Source organism: Solanum stenotomum, chromosome 10, assembly GCF_019186545.1.
Source record: "Solanum stenotomum isolate F172 chromosome 10, ASM1918654v1, whole genome shotgun sequence".
NCBI lineage: Eukaryota > Viridiplantae > Streptophyta > Magnoliopsida > Solanales > Solanaceae > Solanum > Solanum stenotomum.
In genome coordinates, this window is record NC_064291.1 from 5156188 (window position 1) to 5172714 (window position 16527).

Genomic DNA, 16527 nt, shown 5'->3' on the forward strand with positions numbered 1-16527 from the left:
CACCTAATCTTGTTCAAAGTGATATAAATATCCTCTTAGAACGTGGCATGGCAAAGAAAGTGTTTTCACCTTCCTTAAGGTGCGTGAGAAGAAAAAAAATACATGTTAACATGACAAATTTGAACACATGGCACTATTTTATTGGTAATTATATAATTATGTATTATAATTTTTAATATATTAATTATTTCAATCTTCTTTCCTTTTTAATCTTTTTATTGGTGGCCCCAATTTCTTTAAAGCATTTACATTTTTCTTTATTTTGAATTCTTCTTCTTTCTTAAGAAATCACAACATTTGTCACCATTAATTGTTTGATGGAAGCACATTCAACTCTCCACCCTTAAAGAGGAACTCTAAAAAGAAATAGAAAGGAGTGGAGAAGATGATGACTTCCATAGAAAAGTTAATAATTTTCAACTTAAAATTCATGATTTTCCTGTTCAAACTCGCCAGAGGATTCACCGGAGAAGATTACCGAAAAATAATTATGAGAAAGCTAATGATTCCTATTGAAAATCCTATAACATTAATGCATAAAATTCATGATTATACTGCCTAAATTTATCAAAAGTTCATTGAAGAAAATGATTTCTCCATCTTTGTCTTCTCTATTATCGTCGGAGCACTACCTACAACCACCACAATTTCTATTTTTATGTCACAAATCATCAATAGCATATTCGATTAATCATTACACACAAAGAATACTAATGAAATGTTTGATTTACATACATAGTTATCAAGAATTTTACAGATCTAAAAATTTTATTTGTTCCACCGGCAACAATGGTGTTGCTCATCGCCTATTGCCACCGCCAACATCTCTATACTTCATAATCGATTTACTGACTCCTATTTTCTCTTCAGATTATTATCTTTTCCTTCAATTTATGAACAATGGAGAAGAAGAAGAAATAGATTTTAAAAAGAGAAATGTATGGTGAGAGAAAGAAGACGCCCAAATTTTTACTTTTTTGCAAAAGTTTAAGAAAATATCAAAAGATAAAGGTTTTTAAGAAATTAAAATAATATTATTTATGTATGAAAAAGCGTGTACAACACTTTTTTTACACAAAACTGAGACCGTCTTAGGAGGGGTATTGATATCACTCTGAGCAATATTAGATGTATAATAAGTTGCCACAATAATTTGAGCGTGTAACTGATTTTTCATCACAAGTTCAAGGAGAAATTTATGCCTTTTTCCATTTATATATTATAAACTATCTAACACTTTTGATATCTATCGCGCTGTCTTTAAGGCGAATCGCAACCACACGAGCAATTCATCGGTGCTACCAACTCTCAAGGACTTCTTCCTCCGAATATACATACTTCTTTTTATTTTCCATCCGGTGTTTGATATTCACATTAAATTTCGACTTTTGCAGATACACACCGCAAAGGGACCCATTTCAGAGGGGAAGCCTCCCCACCAAGGATTTCCATACCTAGGACTCGAACCCGAATATACATACTTCATAGACCATTAAAATAATCTTTAAGAATAACAAGTGCCCTCATAGGGAAAGAAAAAAAGAAGAATAATTCCTCCCCATCCCAATAATCAAGAAGATATTATCCATTTCTATACAGTACTTGACTTTATCAAGAATGAATAATTGAGTATAGAGAGACATGCTAATTTCCTGTACAAGTTTCCATTGACAGTATAAAATTTTCCATTCGAAAACAGGAAGGGGAGAAGGGTGACAAGAGGGTCATATAATACAGTACAGATATACTACAACACTAAAGCAATATATGCTCCTAAGTTTTAAGTTTTACAAAAATAAAGGAACAATTTCGCAAGAGCCACCAATTCGCGACAACTGCAACAATACAATTATCAAACATATCAGCCTGCTCGCCAAGAAAACCAATGCAACTAATGGGGAGATTTAGTGACTTCTCCTTTTCTTCGAACTGCAACCTGATTGCCTGCAAAGATAATAGATATAGGTCACTCAGCTGGATCGTTGCATCCCAAGTGTGTTGGAAATGAGAAGTAAAAAAACTTACGAATCATCACAGTTTTCTTCACTGGCTAATGACCTCTGTGTACTCCGTGATGGTCCTGAAACCTAGATAAAGAGAGGTAACTTATTGCACAATGGAAACCTGATGTTTTGCTCAGAATCCTTTCTAGCGAAAGATTCTGCTTTAAAAATCTGTGCGCAAGTCATGGATATCCACACTAAGAAACACTCTGCAGATACATATGTCGAACAAGGGCACTTTCAAAAACAGAGTTTAAATACATTAATGAACCAATTCATCATGCTAGACAAAAGAAAAGGAAATGTCATCTACAAAACTAGACAGATATCATTTTCACGGAATATGATTCACTTTCAAGATGCCTGGGTGGTGAAATGGTAGATACGCAAGACTCAAATCTCATGCTAAAGAGCAGAACAGAGACTGAAATTTCGAGGACCCTAACTATAGAACATGAATTTATCACAATACTTCACCCAGAGAACCAACCACATTCAGATCATCAACCACTAGATAGCATGGAGAAAAAAGAGGGATGGGAGTCGCCCCAAGTTTTTTATGAACAAGAAGTTCATCTGGAGCCAATGGTTTGGGCATCCGTGAGTTTCAAAACCCGGAGATGATGGACCCACCCCTCTATTCTTCTCCACTTAAATACTAGACTTCGTTCAAACTTGTGACATTAGACACAAGTTCCTCAATTGAGCTAACCATCTCTTGCTTATAGCACAATGAGGAAATGCTAAATGCTACAAGTTTTCTCCGAAAAGAAAGGAAATTAGAATACATTTTCCAGAACAGAGATTAACTTAGAGGATAAAGGTGAACTTTTTACAGTTCAAAATCCAACCCAACAGAGCATGGTTCATGAGTTTATTCGATAATACAGGAATATATAACAAGAAAAAAGTCAAAGAGTACTAACAGGGTGGGGCGATCTTTTGCTGCCTCTGCTATAAGCTTCAAGATACTCTTCATATGTCTGCAACAAGAGAAAGGAGTATGAACAACAAGTTTACAGTATTATCTTAATTATGGTAACATGATTTGCTGGTGGATCTAACAGCTACAACATGTGGTTCATGAAGTATTACACTTGTTTAAAAACATTCTTCAAACTAGATTCGGCAAAGACAGAGAATATGCAACCTACTAAGTTCATAGCAAGGAGCCAGGTGAATAAATATGATGTATTAAAAACAGAAGAACTATAGTGTCTTGAAACTATCAATAATGCAGCAGTCTAAGAGACAAAATGAGTCAGAAGGCCTTAAATTGTAGCAGTCATGCAAGAGAGGGGGGGAGAGAGAGAAGTTGCTGGTGTGTGTGTGTTACTCAATGGGGGATAGGGGGCAAATGTAAAGAAGAAGAATGTCTACGAATTCCACCTAGCATTCCCTTGGACTAGCCCCTTTGTCAAGGTGCATAAAGCACCAAAGAAGGTACCGGGTAACTCTGTTGAGGTAGAAATCACCTAGTTTTTGCCTCTGTTGGGTTTTGAACTTGAGACATCACAGTTCTCGCCCACTTCATTGACCTCTAGGTCACACACCCTTGGATGTGAATAACCTGATAACTTTTCACTCTACAATTGAAAACTATATGGGTGTATTTATATACATATACAAGTTCCCAGTCTGTTCTCTATACCTGCAGGAATTATTACTCAATGAAAAAGGACTTACATTGACTTCTAAGACAACCAGGATTCATGTAAAGTTGGGAATTGAACTAAAATCTTATAAACCATTTTGCTACGAAGTTTGATTTAAACAAACACCTTGATACTTGATGATAATAAACTAATACAGTTAATGGTATCAAGGTTCAACAGATGTGCATTTCTTTAAAGAATTGTAAGTCCACACCTGTGAGTCTTATCATACAAACAGAAGATTTGAAAGTCTAACTACAGAAAGAATCAGATGACATACGGTCCTATATCAAGAAATCTGGTGGAGGTCTTGTAAGTTAAAAATTACTGAATTGGGAAATTTCTGGCATATGCCTTCAATAGTAGATAACCATTTTTGTATAAAATGCACACAAAGTACAGAGTCATATGCATTCAAAGAAAAGGAGGATGCTAGATATCAAATAGTCAGAAACAAGAGAAATAAGCTTTCTTGGCTGAAAATTGAAATCATCAGCAAACTTTGAGAGTCAGAGAATACAAAAGAGTATTTCATCTTCTTGACAAATACAAGAACAATCCTTTTAACCTATGTGCATCAATAATTAAAAATTAAGGGTAAGACGAGAATTTCTAAATAAATAATGGTAAGACAGGAAACACAAACCATTTCAAGAATGTCATCTTCAGTCAAATTACTAGCAAGTGGGCTCCTTTCTGCCGGCAATCCCCACATGTTAATTTGAGGACCCATGTCAGTATCTACATGAAGATTAGCAAGGCATCTATTCCTCTGTGAATGCCTCGACTGTCTCGACTTTGATTCCCCTGTTGCAAAGGCTGACTCCTCAGCAGAAAATAAACCATTTATTCTCTGAGGTGCTACGTGAAGTCTACTAGCATCAATTTGATGTTGGTAGAGTAAGGAGGGATAAAACATGGTCCCATTAGGTATCAGAGATGCATTGAANAATTTTAAAGAGATATTTTTCGAATACAATTTCCTTCAAAATACAATAAAACTCAGGTTTATATCTAAATATTTATGTTATAGTACTTCAAGAGTTTTTATAATTATAAAACAACTTTTCAAAATAATCATGCTCCATCACAAACAAAAGTATATTTATAATAATACAAACAATCTAACATTATTTTGATATCCATCACGCTGTCTTTAAGGCGGATCACAACCCGAAAGACTATTCTTTCTCCGAATATACACACTTTTTTTTTATTTCCCATCCAGCATTCGATACCCGCATTAAATCTTAACTATTCCGGATACACACTGCATAGGGCCCCATTCCAAAGGGAAAGCCCTCCCTACCAAGAATCTTTTCATACCTAGGACTCGAACCCGAATATACATACTTGATAGACCATTAAAATGATCTTGAAGAATAACAAGTAGCCTCATAAGGAAAAGAAAAAAGAAGAATAATTCCGCTCCATCCCAACAATCAAGAAGATATTATCCATTTCTATACAGAACTTGACTTTATCAAGAATGAATATATGAGTATAGAGAGACTTGCTAATTTCCAGTACAAGATTCCATTGACAGTATAAAATTTTCCATTCGAAAACAGGAAGGGGAGAAGGGTGACAAGAGGGTCATATAATACAGTACAGTTATACGACAACATTATAGCAATATATGCTCCTAAGTTTTAAGTTTTACAAAAATAAAGGAACAATTTCGCAAGAGCCACCACTTCACGACAACTGCAACAATACAATTATCAACCATATCAGCCTGCTCGCCAAGAAAACCAATGCAACCAATGGGGAGATTTAGTGACTTCTCCTTTTCTTCGAACTGCAACCTGATTGCCTGCAAAGATAATAGATATAGGTCACGCAGTTGGCTCATTGCATCCCAAGTGTGTCAGAAATGAGAAGTAAGAAGACTTACGAATCATCACAGTTGTCTTCACTGGCTAATGACCTCTGTGTACTCTGTGATGGTCCTGAAACTTAGATAAAGAGAGGTAAATTATTGCACAATGGAAACCTGATGTTTTGTTCAGAATACTTTCTAGCGAAAGATTCTTCCTTAAAAATCTGTGTGCAAGTCATGGATATCCACACTAAGAAATATTTCGCAGATACATATATCGAACATGGGCACTTTCAAAAACTAAATACATTAATGAACAACTTTATCATGCTAGAGAAAAGAAACGGAAATGTCATCTACAAAACTAGATAGATATCATATTAAAGGAATATGATTTAACTTTCAAGATGCCTGGGTGGTGAAATGATAGATACGCAAGACTCAAATCTCATGCTAAAGAGCAGAACAGAGACTGAAATTTCGAGGACCCTAACTATAGCACATGAATTTATCACAATACTTCACCCAGAGAACCAACCACATCCAGATCATCAACTACTAGATAGCATGGAGAAAAAAGAGGGATGGGAGTCGCCCCAAGTTTTTTATGAACAAGAAGTTCATCTGGAGCCAACGGTTTTGGCATCCGTGACATTCAAAACCCGGAGATGATGGAGTCATGGACCCACCCCTCTATCCTTCTCCACTTAAATACTAGACTTAGTTCAAACTTGTGACTTAAGACACAAGTTCCTCAATTAAGCTAACCATCTCTTGCTTATAGCACAATGAGGAAATGCTAAATGCTACAAGCTTTTCTCCGAAAAGAAAGGAAATTAGAATAGATTTTCCAGAACAGAGATTAACTAAAAAGATAAAGGTGAGCTTTTTACAGTTAAAAATCCAACCCAACAGAGCATGGTTCATGAGTTTATTCGATAACACAGGAATATATAACAAGAAAATGTCAAAGAGTACTAACAGGGTGGGGTGATCTTTTGCTACCTCTGCTATAAGCTTCAAGATACTCTTCATATGTCTGAAACAAGAGAAAGGAGTATGAACAACAAGTTTACAGTAATATCTTAATTATGGCAACATGATTTGATGGTGGATCTAACAGCTACAACATGTGGTTCATGAAGTATTACACTTGTTTAAAAACATTCTACAAACTAAATTCGGCAAGGACAGAGAATATGCAACCTGCTAAGTTCATAGCTAGGAGACAGGTGAATAAATATGATGTATTAAAAACATAAGAACTATAGTGTCTTGAAACTATCAATAATGCAGCAGTCTAAGAGACAAAATGAGTCAGAAGGCCTTAAATTGTAGCAGTCATGCAAGAGAGGGGGGGAGAGAGAGAAGTTGCTGGTGTGTGTGTGTTACTCAAAGGGGAATAGGGGGCAAATGTAAAGAAGAAGAATGTCTACGAATTCCACCTAGCATTTCCTTGGACTAGCCCCTTTGTCAAGGTGCATAAAGCACCAAAGAAGAAGAAAAACTTCACCAATAAAATAGGAATAACCTAATAACTTCTTATAACTGGTGGTGTGCGGCCAGCTTGTGTGCACCTTGACTAATCCCACTAGGTACCTGCGGACTCCACCGGTGGCATAGGTACCGGGTAACTCTGTTGAGGTAGAAATCACCTAGTTTTTGCCTCTATTGGGTTTTGAACTCGAGACATCATAGTTCTCAACCCACTTCGTTGACCACTAGGTCACACACCCTTGGATGTGAATAACCTGATGACTTTCCACTCTACAATTGAAAACTATATGGGTGTATATATATACATATACAAGTGGAATTATTACTCAATGAAAAAGGACTTACATTGACTTCTAAGACAACCAGGATTAATGTAAAGTTGGGAATTAAACAAAAATCTTATACACCATTTTGCTACGAAGTTTGATTTAAACAAACACCTTGATACTTGATGATAATAAACTAATACAGTTAATGGTATCAAGGTTCAACAGATGTGCATTTGTTTAAGGAACTGTAAGTCCACACCTGTGAGTCTTATCATACAAACAGAAGATTTGAAAGTCTAACTACAGAAAGAATCAGATGACATACGGTCCTATATCAAGAAATCTGGTGGAGGTCTTGTAAGTTAAAAATTACTGAATTGGGAAATTTCTGGCATATGCCTTCAATAGTAGATAACCATTTTTGTATAAAATGCACACAAAGTACAGAGTCATATGCATTCAAAGAAAAGGAGGATGCTAGATATCAAATAGTCAGAAACAAGAGAAATAAGCTTTCTTGGCTGAAAATTGAAATCATCAGCAAACTTTGAGAGTCAGAGAATACAAAAGAGTATTTCATCTTCTTGACAAATACAAGAACAATCCTTTTAACCTATGTGCATCAATAATTAAAAATTAAGGGTAAGACGAGAATTTCTAAATAAATAATGGTAAGACAGGAAACACAAACCATTTCAAGAATGTCATCTTCAGTCAAATTACTAGCAAGTGGGCTCCTTTCTGCCGGCAATCCCCACATGTTAATTTGAGGACCCATGTCAGTATCTACATGAAGATTAGCAAGGCATCTATTCCTCTGTGAATGCCTCGACTGTCTCGACTTTGATTCCCCTGTTGCAAAGGCTGACTCCTCAGCAGAAAATAAACCATTTATTCTCTGAGGTGCTACGTGAAGTCTACTAGCATCAATTTGATGTTGGTAGAGTAAGGAGGGATAAAACATGGTCCCATTAGGTATCAGAGATGCATTGAAGTCTTGATATCCAAGATGCAGTGAAGGCTCTACATATGGCCTTTTAGAAGAGAGATCATTCCTTGCAAAGATATCCCTGGATGAGCCAATAACAATTATAAAGAGAAAAATCATTTGGACCAATTTTTCCACAACTCTAGCGCTAATTAAATTTTGAGAAAAGACTGTATGTTTCCAAATAATCGAACGGGAACACACTATTTAAGTTTTCGAGGAAAGGGCTATACATTTTCAAATCAACATCCAAAGCATCCTGTCCATCAAGGAGCTCGCATAAAGCTTCACCAATATCTGGAGGTAACTCCTGACAGCAATACATGTACCAAGGTCATAAAAGCCTCTTTACTAACAAGAGTACACCGAAAAAATAAGTGAATAGTACTAAAACAAGAATATAACCCATGCCTGACAATCTCTACTAATTTTGACTGGTTTGTATTGATTCCATGGATTCTTAAGGTGAAGAGTTCTTTGGAAAGCCAGATCATACAATCGCAGCCAATTCACTTTAAAGCTTCGACCCCAAGGATTACGACCGCCATTTCCTTGACTCCAAACTTGGTCTCTTCTTAAACCGACAGAAGAAATCATTTGGGCATACCCTTGGAAATACTTACTCATGTTGACACTGAATATTAGTATAACCTTGCTGGAATTCTGCCCGCAAAATAAACAAACATTTGTTGTATTGTAAGATATATATATATATATATATATATTACAGATGGTCATTATATTATAATACTCATGGGGATATAAAAGGAAAAACGACTTACATGAAATGCTTCATCCAAAATGGCCTCATTCATGGCTTGAGTAGCCCAAATCCCTCTGTTTACTGATAATTGGATATTTTCATGGTTTAAACTCTTGATTACAAAATATCTTATGCTATAGGGTTTACCCTTTTCAATTGAACTTGAAATTCCAATCGGCGGAGATAAAACTGTGAGCTCCTCTGCTATAGAACGACTGGGACCCTCAATTACTCCGAGGCATGAACTATCTGAGAGAAGAGTTCATATTTGAAGTTGAATCATATTGATGTACCAGTATATAGTAATTCTTATACTTATCATTTAACCACTACATTCATGTCAAGGACAACGAAGCTACAAGATATCTTCCTTCTATTTTTTATTTCTGTGATCAGGTAGCGTGAAACTTCATAAAGGTTATAGTCAGGAGATGTTGAATTTAACAAGAAATTAGACAAAACGGAGTTAGCTCCTGAACACTGATCATCAAGGATGCTACATGATATCTATGATGATTCGCATATAAAACAGCCACACGATATCTATGATGATTCGCACATAAAACAGCCCAGNAGAGTTCATATTTGAAGTTGAATCATGTTGATGTACCAGTATATAGTAATTCATATACTTATCATTTAACCACTACATTCATGTCAAGGACAACAAAGCTACAAGATATCTCCTTTTTATTTTTTATTTTTTATTTCTGTGATCAGGTAGTGTGAAACTTCATAAAGGTTACAGTCAGGAGATGTTGAATTTAACAGGAAATTAGACAAAACGGAGTTAGCTCCTGAACACTGATCATCAAGGATGCTACATGATATCTATGAGGATTCACATATAAAACAGCCCAGAAAATAGTAACAAACTTACAGTAAAGAAAAATAAGAATTATTCACAACCAAAAATAATATAGCAAGCATAGTAATTAACTCGAACTGTTTGTGCATAGAAATCAATCAATAAGTTCCAACAACTCAAAACATTTTTTAGAAGAAAATGAATGAGCATACAGCCTATTTCTGATAATTTACTACGTAATAATTGTGTAAGTCAAGTTAAACTGCATTTTATTGTTATGTCCAGAAAGTCAAGTTAAACTGCATTTTATTGTTATGTTTTTGGTGTAATCAGGTATACTCCAATGGCATTGTATTGGTAATTGATGTTTAGGCTCAATATAGACTGAAACAAGTGGAAAAAGAGACATTTGTATATAATGGTTTCCGTACAACCCATGTACTGTTTTGTGATATAATACAAAGTTAACTGTTTCAAAAAAAAAAAAAAAATACGAATCTAAGATTCAATAAGCAAAATTTGGCAAGAAGTTGGATTGCAGTATTATTCATGAATAAGAACATAGAGGACAATCAATTCACGAGGTAATGTATTATAATCAACACATATACACTCATGTAGCACTTCCTTGCTACTATAATGACATAGAATGCACCAAAAGGAGTGGAAACTGAAAGAACTTCATGGAGTCATTCCCTGAAGTTGAGATAAAATAAGTGAACTTTTTGAGAACACAATAAGCCTGTTATTCCCAAAGTGGAGAGAGGGAGAGTGAGAGACAGAGAGAGTGAGGGAGTGGATTACATATTGTCATTCCCAAGCTACTTGTCAAACAATATTAAAATCCAATAAGACAACAGGTTGAAAGTTTTACCGTTTTCAATTACACTTGAAATTCCAATCGGCGGAGATGAAACTGTGAGCTCCTCTGCTATAGAACGATTGGTATCCTCATTTACTCCGAGCCTTGAACTATCTGAGAAAAGAGTTCATATTTAAATTTGAATCATGTTGATGTACCAGTATATAGTAATCCATATACTTGTCATTTAACCACTACTTTCTGTCAAGGACAACGAAGCTACAAGATGTCTTCTTATAATTTTTTATTTTTGTGATCAGGTGGCGTGAAACTTCATAAAGGTTAGAGTCAGGAGATGTTGAATTTAACAAGAAATTAGACAAAACGGAGTAAGCTCCTGAACACTGATCATCAAGGATGCTACACGATATCTATGAGGATTCGCAATATTAAAATCCAATAAGACAACAGGTTGAAAGTTTTATCAAAAGATTCCAAACTTTATGTACACCACAGGTTCATTATGAAGGCATGAAATTGGATTCCAATTCTTAAGAAGTAAAGTACTCCATAAATTTGTAGGTTCAACTTTCTCAACAATAGCATATCTTTTTTATAACATTGTAAACAAATTAATGCCAAGCCAGATTGTACTTTTTTTTTGACAAGGGCCCCGCCAGATTGTACTTTTTTTTTGACAAGGGCCACGCCAGATTGTACACACTCAATAAGCTATGCGAGTAACTGAAGCTCCTTGCATCGTCACTAATTTATTTATAAAGTAAGGTAATTTTATTAATGGGGCCCATAATCAAGTAACTGGAAGTCCAGATTATGTCCTTATGGAAGAAGTTAAGGCATCTCAAGAGGGACATAATGTGGAATAAAGAACTATTAGGCTAACTAGAGACAAGGGCCAAAATCTTGATGGAATGTTAGAACAGGATGCTGACAACAGAGTATTAACACAAAAAGAAAAGGAAAAAACCATAGCGTTTAACCTCATCAATGAGTAACATTTATCGTTCGATTTACCCTTTGTTTCTCCAACAAATTGTGTTGAAATGATGAAGTTCTGCAGTATTATTGCTCCATGAACTTCATAGCATTTCGAACCAAAAGATACTTTAAGTGTCACATTCATTAGACAGGAATAAAAGTTGTGCATCTAAACCATCTCTGCATTTTATGCCTCCAAATTCATGGAGGGTGTGAAACTTCTACACAATCTCGAAGATAGCCATGACTGTTCATACAAATGAACAACACGCAGAATTGAATTATGAAAAGATTTAGAGCCTGTTCGGATTAGCTTATTTCAAGTGTTATTAAGCACTTTTGTAGTGTTTGGGTAAAATAAAAAAGTGTTTTTAAGTTTTTTAAGCCAAATAGGCAAAAACCATACTAGTGGACCTCCTTTCTATCAAATTCAGCATGCTCTTTCTAATTCTCAAGTGAAGCTCCAGTCAAAGTAGAAAGGACTGGAATTGTTTGGCCATCCCTAACACGTTAAAGAATACTTATTGCTCATCAGTTGAATAGAAAAGCCAGCCAAAAGATACTTGAAGCATACAACTTTTGCACCAATATTAAATTGTGGGCCAGTGTAAATGACCACATCCTTGTCTTTGTTATGCAGACACATTCAAGGAAACCTTGTAACAAATCTCAACAGTAGAAACTACTCAAACAAAAAAAAATACAAAACAAAACAAAACCCACACAGATAACTGAATTATGAATAGATTTCGCATCAACTTTACCTGGTCCATCGAAATTCCTTCTTTCATTTGTGCAATCAGTCACTATGGAATAAGCTATAGATGCATTTTCTCTTGCAGTATCTGACGGCATATCAGCTTACAACCTCCTGCCGAAAAAAAGGTAACAGACTGACAGTAAAATTATAAAATTAGGTTTAAGAGTACAAAACCTCAAAGAAGATAAAATAATATATATTAGAAGGTAAAATGAGGAAAACTTCTGAAATTAACACCTCACTACAGTAAATATTCATATTAGGTTGTATATTAGGTCGACCAATCAGGCTGTATATGTTAGGTTGAGGAGCATTGAACATTCGTGTTCTAAACACGATAACAACGAATAAAGAGACTGCAATGAGCAGATTTGGCTCTCTGTCATACTGTATGAAGATCATCATTTAGTATATAGGGAAGCACAGAATTCCTTGGACAGCTAGAAATATGGAACACTAGAACAAAATTCTCAGATGAAATCATTTATAAATATCACAACAATATACCTAGTGTAATCCCACAAAGTGGGATCTGGGGAGGTAGGATGTACACAGACCTTACCCTATCTTTGTGGGGTAGAGAGGCTGTTTCCAATAAACAATTAATCACAAATCAAATCCAAAACTAATACACATCATCAACCTTCAAAGAAATAGAGTTTGATTATCATATGGATGCTATTGTGGCAACTAGAAACATGGCATTCCAAAGAGCAGGAAACTGAAAAAACCTACAGAACTCATCCGTGCCAACTAACTGGAACAAAAAGAAAATTGCAGAAAAAAGTTTTTAGTAGTCCATATCAAGTAGTCATTCCAAGATGAATCCTATTGCATATATAAGAAAGGTAGAAACCAACTTACAAGAGAAAGGTCATTTAACACAATTTGAGGACCAGCATTCTACACTTATCCTCCTAATTATGCATTCTCTCATAGCAAATACCGAGTTTTCTAAAGATATAAAAGAGTCTACCCCCATCCAAAATCCAAACCCTTTGCTTGTGTAAGACAATGACCAAATTCTTACTACGTGTGGCACCGGAGTTGTTCCTGACTTACAGACTGAACTTCAGATTCATTCAGCTTTTAAATTAAAGTTCTAGATTTTATTTTTTTTGAAACTGGTAATGTTGTATTCCTCGGCATTAAGGTATGTTGGAGACCTCCAAAAAGGTAGTAACAAGCTAGAACAAGAGACTAATTACAGTAATCCTAAAAGATCTACTAATTGTTCAGCATTTTCTATACAATGTTCTTTACACCAAAAGTAGAAAGAGAGCTATAAACTTTAGTCTACTTTTATCCATTTTCTTTCACTTACACCGTCATCATTTGGTTTAGCAATTTGAGTTTTACGCACCTCTTGATTCATTGCAGAAGTGTAAGGGTAAAGTCTCTCTATCATGAACAACTTTTCTCCTTTTCGATTCTTAATTTGATATTTTCCCTTCTTCTTCTTAAGATTCCCTTTTCATTTCTCATATATCAGCTCCTTTCAATCTTGCTATTTGCTAATTGCAACTGCTAAACTCTTAAACATCCAACAGTGTGTCAGAGTGATACTTAGAGTACATTCTTCAACATTTTAACATAATGCTCACTATTTCGAGAGACTTCAACTAAAATAGAAAGCTAAAGTCTATTCATCTTTCTCTATGAAAAAAAAAGGAGAAAACCCTCAAACAACAACAATATAAGCAATGTAGGCCCACAAAGTGGGGTTTGGGGAGGGTAGAGGGTACACAAACCCTTACCCCTACTTCATAGGTAGAGAGGTTGTTTCGAATAAACACTCGGCTCAAGGAAAACAGCCCAAAGCACTCCCAAAAAAAGAAGTAACGGAAGTGCAAGAAACAACAAATAATAACAAAAACAATGATAGTAACAGAACAGACACTACAAAACAACAATACCACAATAGAAATATAAGGAACAAAAGACAGTACCAGAAATCGAAGGACATGAAACTACAAGAACAATACTACAACTACTAATACGAGCGTGCGCTCGCCCTGCGCTCCTGCCTGACGGGTTCTTTCATATACGTTTTCTTTAATTGAAACAGCACTCACTTCTACCTAGTACCTATTAACCTTCTACCCTAACTGTGTCCTCCACACCCTCCTGTCTAAGGTCATATCCTCAGCAAGCTAAAACTACTCCATCTCCTATCTAATCACCTCTCTCTCTCTCTAATACTTATCCAGTCTACCTCTACCTCTCCTCAAACCCACATGATTAAACAATTCACTTTACAAATTCTAGGTTATAAATAATTCATTTACAATTTAAACATAATAATAAAATGCTCACAGAATTCAATAAGAACTCCAACTAGCCTCCGGGTCATTCACCCCCCAAAAACCTGCATGATAAAACAATCCAATCTGCAAATTCTTTGCTTAAAAATGATTCATTTATAACTACCACATTATAATAAAATGCTCACAGAATTCAATAAAATCCAACCAACTTTTACAACAGTTCATTCATCTTTCTTTAAAGAAAAAAAAAAGGAAATCCCACATGATAAAATCACTCAGTCAACCAAAAAAAACTATTACTTTACAGCCAAAACAACTTCGGAATTACACTCTTCATCATTCATTCGAACAAGTAAGAAACTGAATGACCAAAAAGATAATCAATTTTTTCCATGTAAACTTTGGTTTCAGTGTTTTTGTAAGTAATTTTATGCCGCGAAACTGAAAAAGGAGAGAATTTACCTTAAAAATCACAGAAATAACTCCGGTTGAAAGGAGAGAGAGCAGAGTAGCAAAACAGTTTTCCAGATGGAGATAAAGCTATGCCCTAATTTTTCTGTCCCAAAGACCCAATTTGGCTCAAATAATTATCTATTTGTTTTTATTTCATTTAGAAGGAAATAAGAAATTATAATTATAATATGGTTAAAAATAATTTAACACAAAAAAAAAGATAGTGATAGGATATTATTTGGACAAGAAGATTTAGTTAATCTACTTTTAAAAAATTAAATCTTAATTAAAAAAGATATACTATTAATTATTCATAAAGGTAATTAAGAAGATTTAATATGAGACGTCTTCACAAAAATAAGGTGATACTGATTCATTTTAATCATGATTAAATTTGATGGATTTGACTAATATTATTATTTTGGGGCAATTATTAAATATTTTTTTAAAATATATATATACTCGCTTTTTATATTCAAATTTCATTTTTGTCTATTCCCTCCCTTCTTCTCTTATAATCATTGTCGTCATCTTCCTTCCTTTTTTTTTTGTTATTACTACGAATCCTTCTTTTTTCTCGATCTTCAAAGCAACAAGTTAAATGAGGTTGAACTCCGATGCGATAGAATTAATATCCTTAGATTGCTTAAGAGACTTTTCGACAACTCAAGAAAGAAAATTCACTTTTAAAGCTCTTCTAACTAAATAAAAAGGAGTTTAGTTACAAGTCTTTAGAAAATGTAGGTAGCTTTTGGGACATTTTCTTGAAAAGAAAAATTTAATAACATGTATAAAATAATATAGATATGAACTATTCAGCCTCTAATAACAAAAAAAAACTTACGCGTAGAGACAAAATTGATCATACCAATAAAAACAAACAACTCTTTATTATGCATGCGAGATTTTTTATAAAAGAAAAAAATAAAAAAAATTATGTGCAATTGGTTTCTAAGAAAGCTTAGCAAAAAATTGAACTTATAAATTTTTTGAAAAATGACAATTAATTTTTTTCTTTTATTGATGGTAAAATTAATATTTAATTGTTCCATATATACTTGGCATGACACCTAAATTAGAAATTAAAACTAGTTGCTAGGGGAAATGACATAACAAAGAGCTAAATAAACTGATAATCAACGTATGCTGAGCAACTTTGCATAATCAAAGAGAATTTTATTCTATTAAAATGTTAACTACATCAATAATTAGTGAGGTCACTCAACTGAAAAGTGAAACAAATAAATTGTTATAGCACATATTATTAAATATGTGAAGATAAAATTCATATTAATAGTTTAGAAGAAAATTAATTATCAATAAAATGTTTGATACTCTAAATAACGTGAAAAAAAAAGTGGTATGGCCTTGATAGATCAAAAAAAGTTACATCAAAATGAAATTATACATATTATTTTAAAATAACCAAACATAGAATAAA

General features: G+C 34.3%; 1 protein-coding gene and 1 long non-coding RNA gene across 9 annotated transcripts; both read right to left on the bottom strand.

The window, feature by feature from the left end:
* Window positions 1-1644: 1644 nt before the first annotated feature.
* Window positions 1645-15212, bottom strand: LOC125841470 (uncharacterized). Of its 8 annotated transcripts, none has more exons than XM_049520610.1 (11): window positions 15096-15212; window positions 12371-12477; window positions 10680-10781; window positions 9017-9246; window positions 8646-8897; window positions 8468-8544; window positions 8074-8316; window positions 4305-4449; window positions 2930-2986; window positions 2026-2080; window positions 1645-1944 (listed from the first exon to the last, which is right to left on the bottom strand). In XM_049520610.1, the coding sequence occupies exons 2-10, from the start codon at window positions 12459-12461 to the stop codon at window positions 2051-2053; spliced, it is 1227 nt and encodes a 408-aa protein (XP_049376567.1). In that variant the 5' UTR covers window positions 12462-12477; window positions 15096-15212; the 3' UTR covers window positions 1645-1944; window positions 2026-2050. The 8 variants fall into 8 exon arrangements, with proteins under 8 accessions (XP_049376567.1, XP_049376564.1, XP_049376569.1 ...); XM_049520607.1 differs by having other exon boundaries at window positions 2026-2087; XM_049520612.1 differs by lacking the exon at window positions 10680-10781 and having other exon boundaries at window positions 2026-2087.
* Window positions 5175-5723, bottom strand: LOC125841492 (uncharacterized). The gene is made up of 2 exons (XR_007443813.1): window positions 5556-5723; window positions 5175-5474 (listed from the first exon to the last, which is right to left on the bottom strand). It is a non-coding gene; the product is annotated as an uncharacterized LOC125841492 (long non-coding RNA).
* Window positions 15213-16527: the final 1315 nt, after the last annotated feature.

Bases quoted from the DNA above. Each gene is read 5' to 3' on its own strand.
- LOC125841470 (XM_049520607.1), bottom strand. From the start codon at position 12,461: ATGCCGTCAGATACTGCAAGAGAAAATGCATCTATAGCTTATTCCATA. The intron at 8,545-8,645 runs GCATGGGTTATA...TATTGCTGTCAG, and splicing joins AAATTAGTAGAGATTGTCAG to GAGTTACCTCCAGATATTGG. The intron at 2,088-2,929 runs GTTAGTACTCTT...CTCTTTATCTAG, and splicing joins GCAAAAGATCGCCCCACCCT to GTTTCAGGACCATCACGGAG.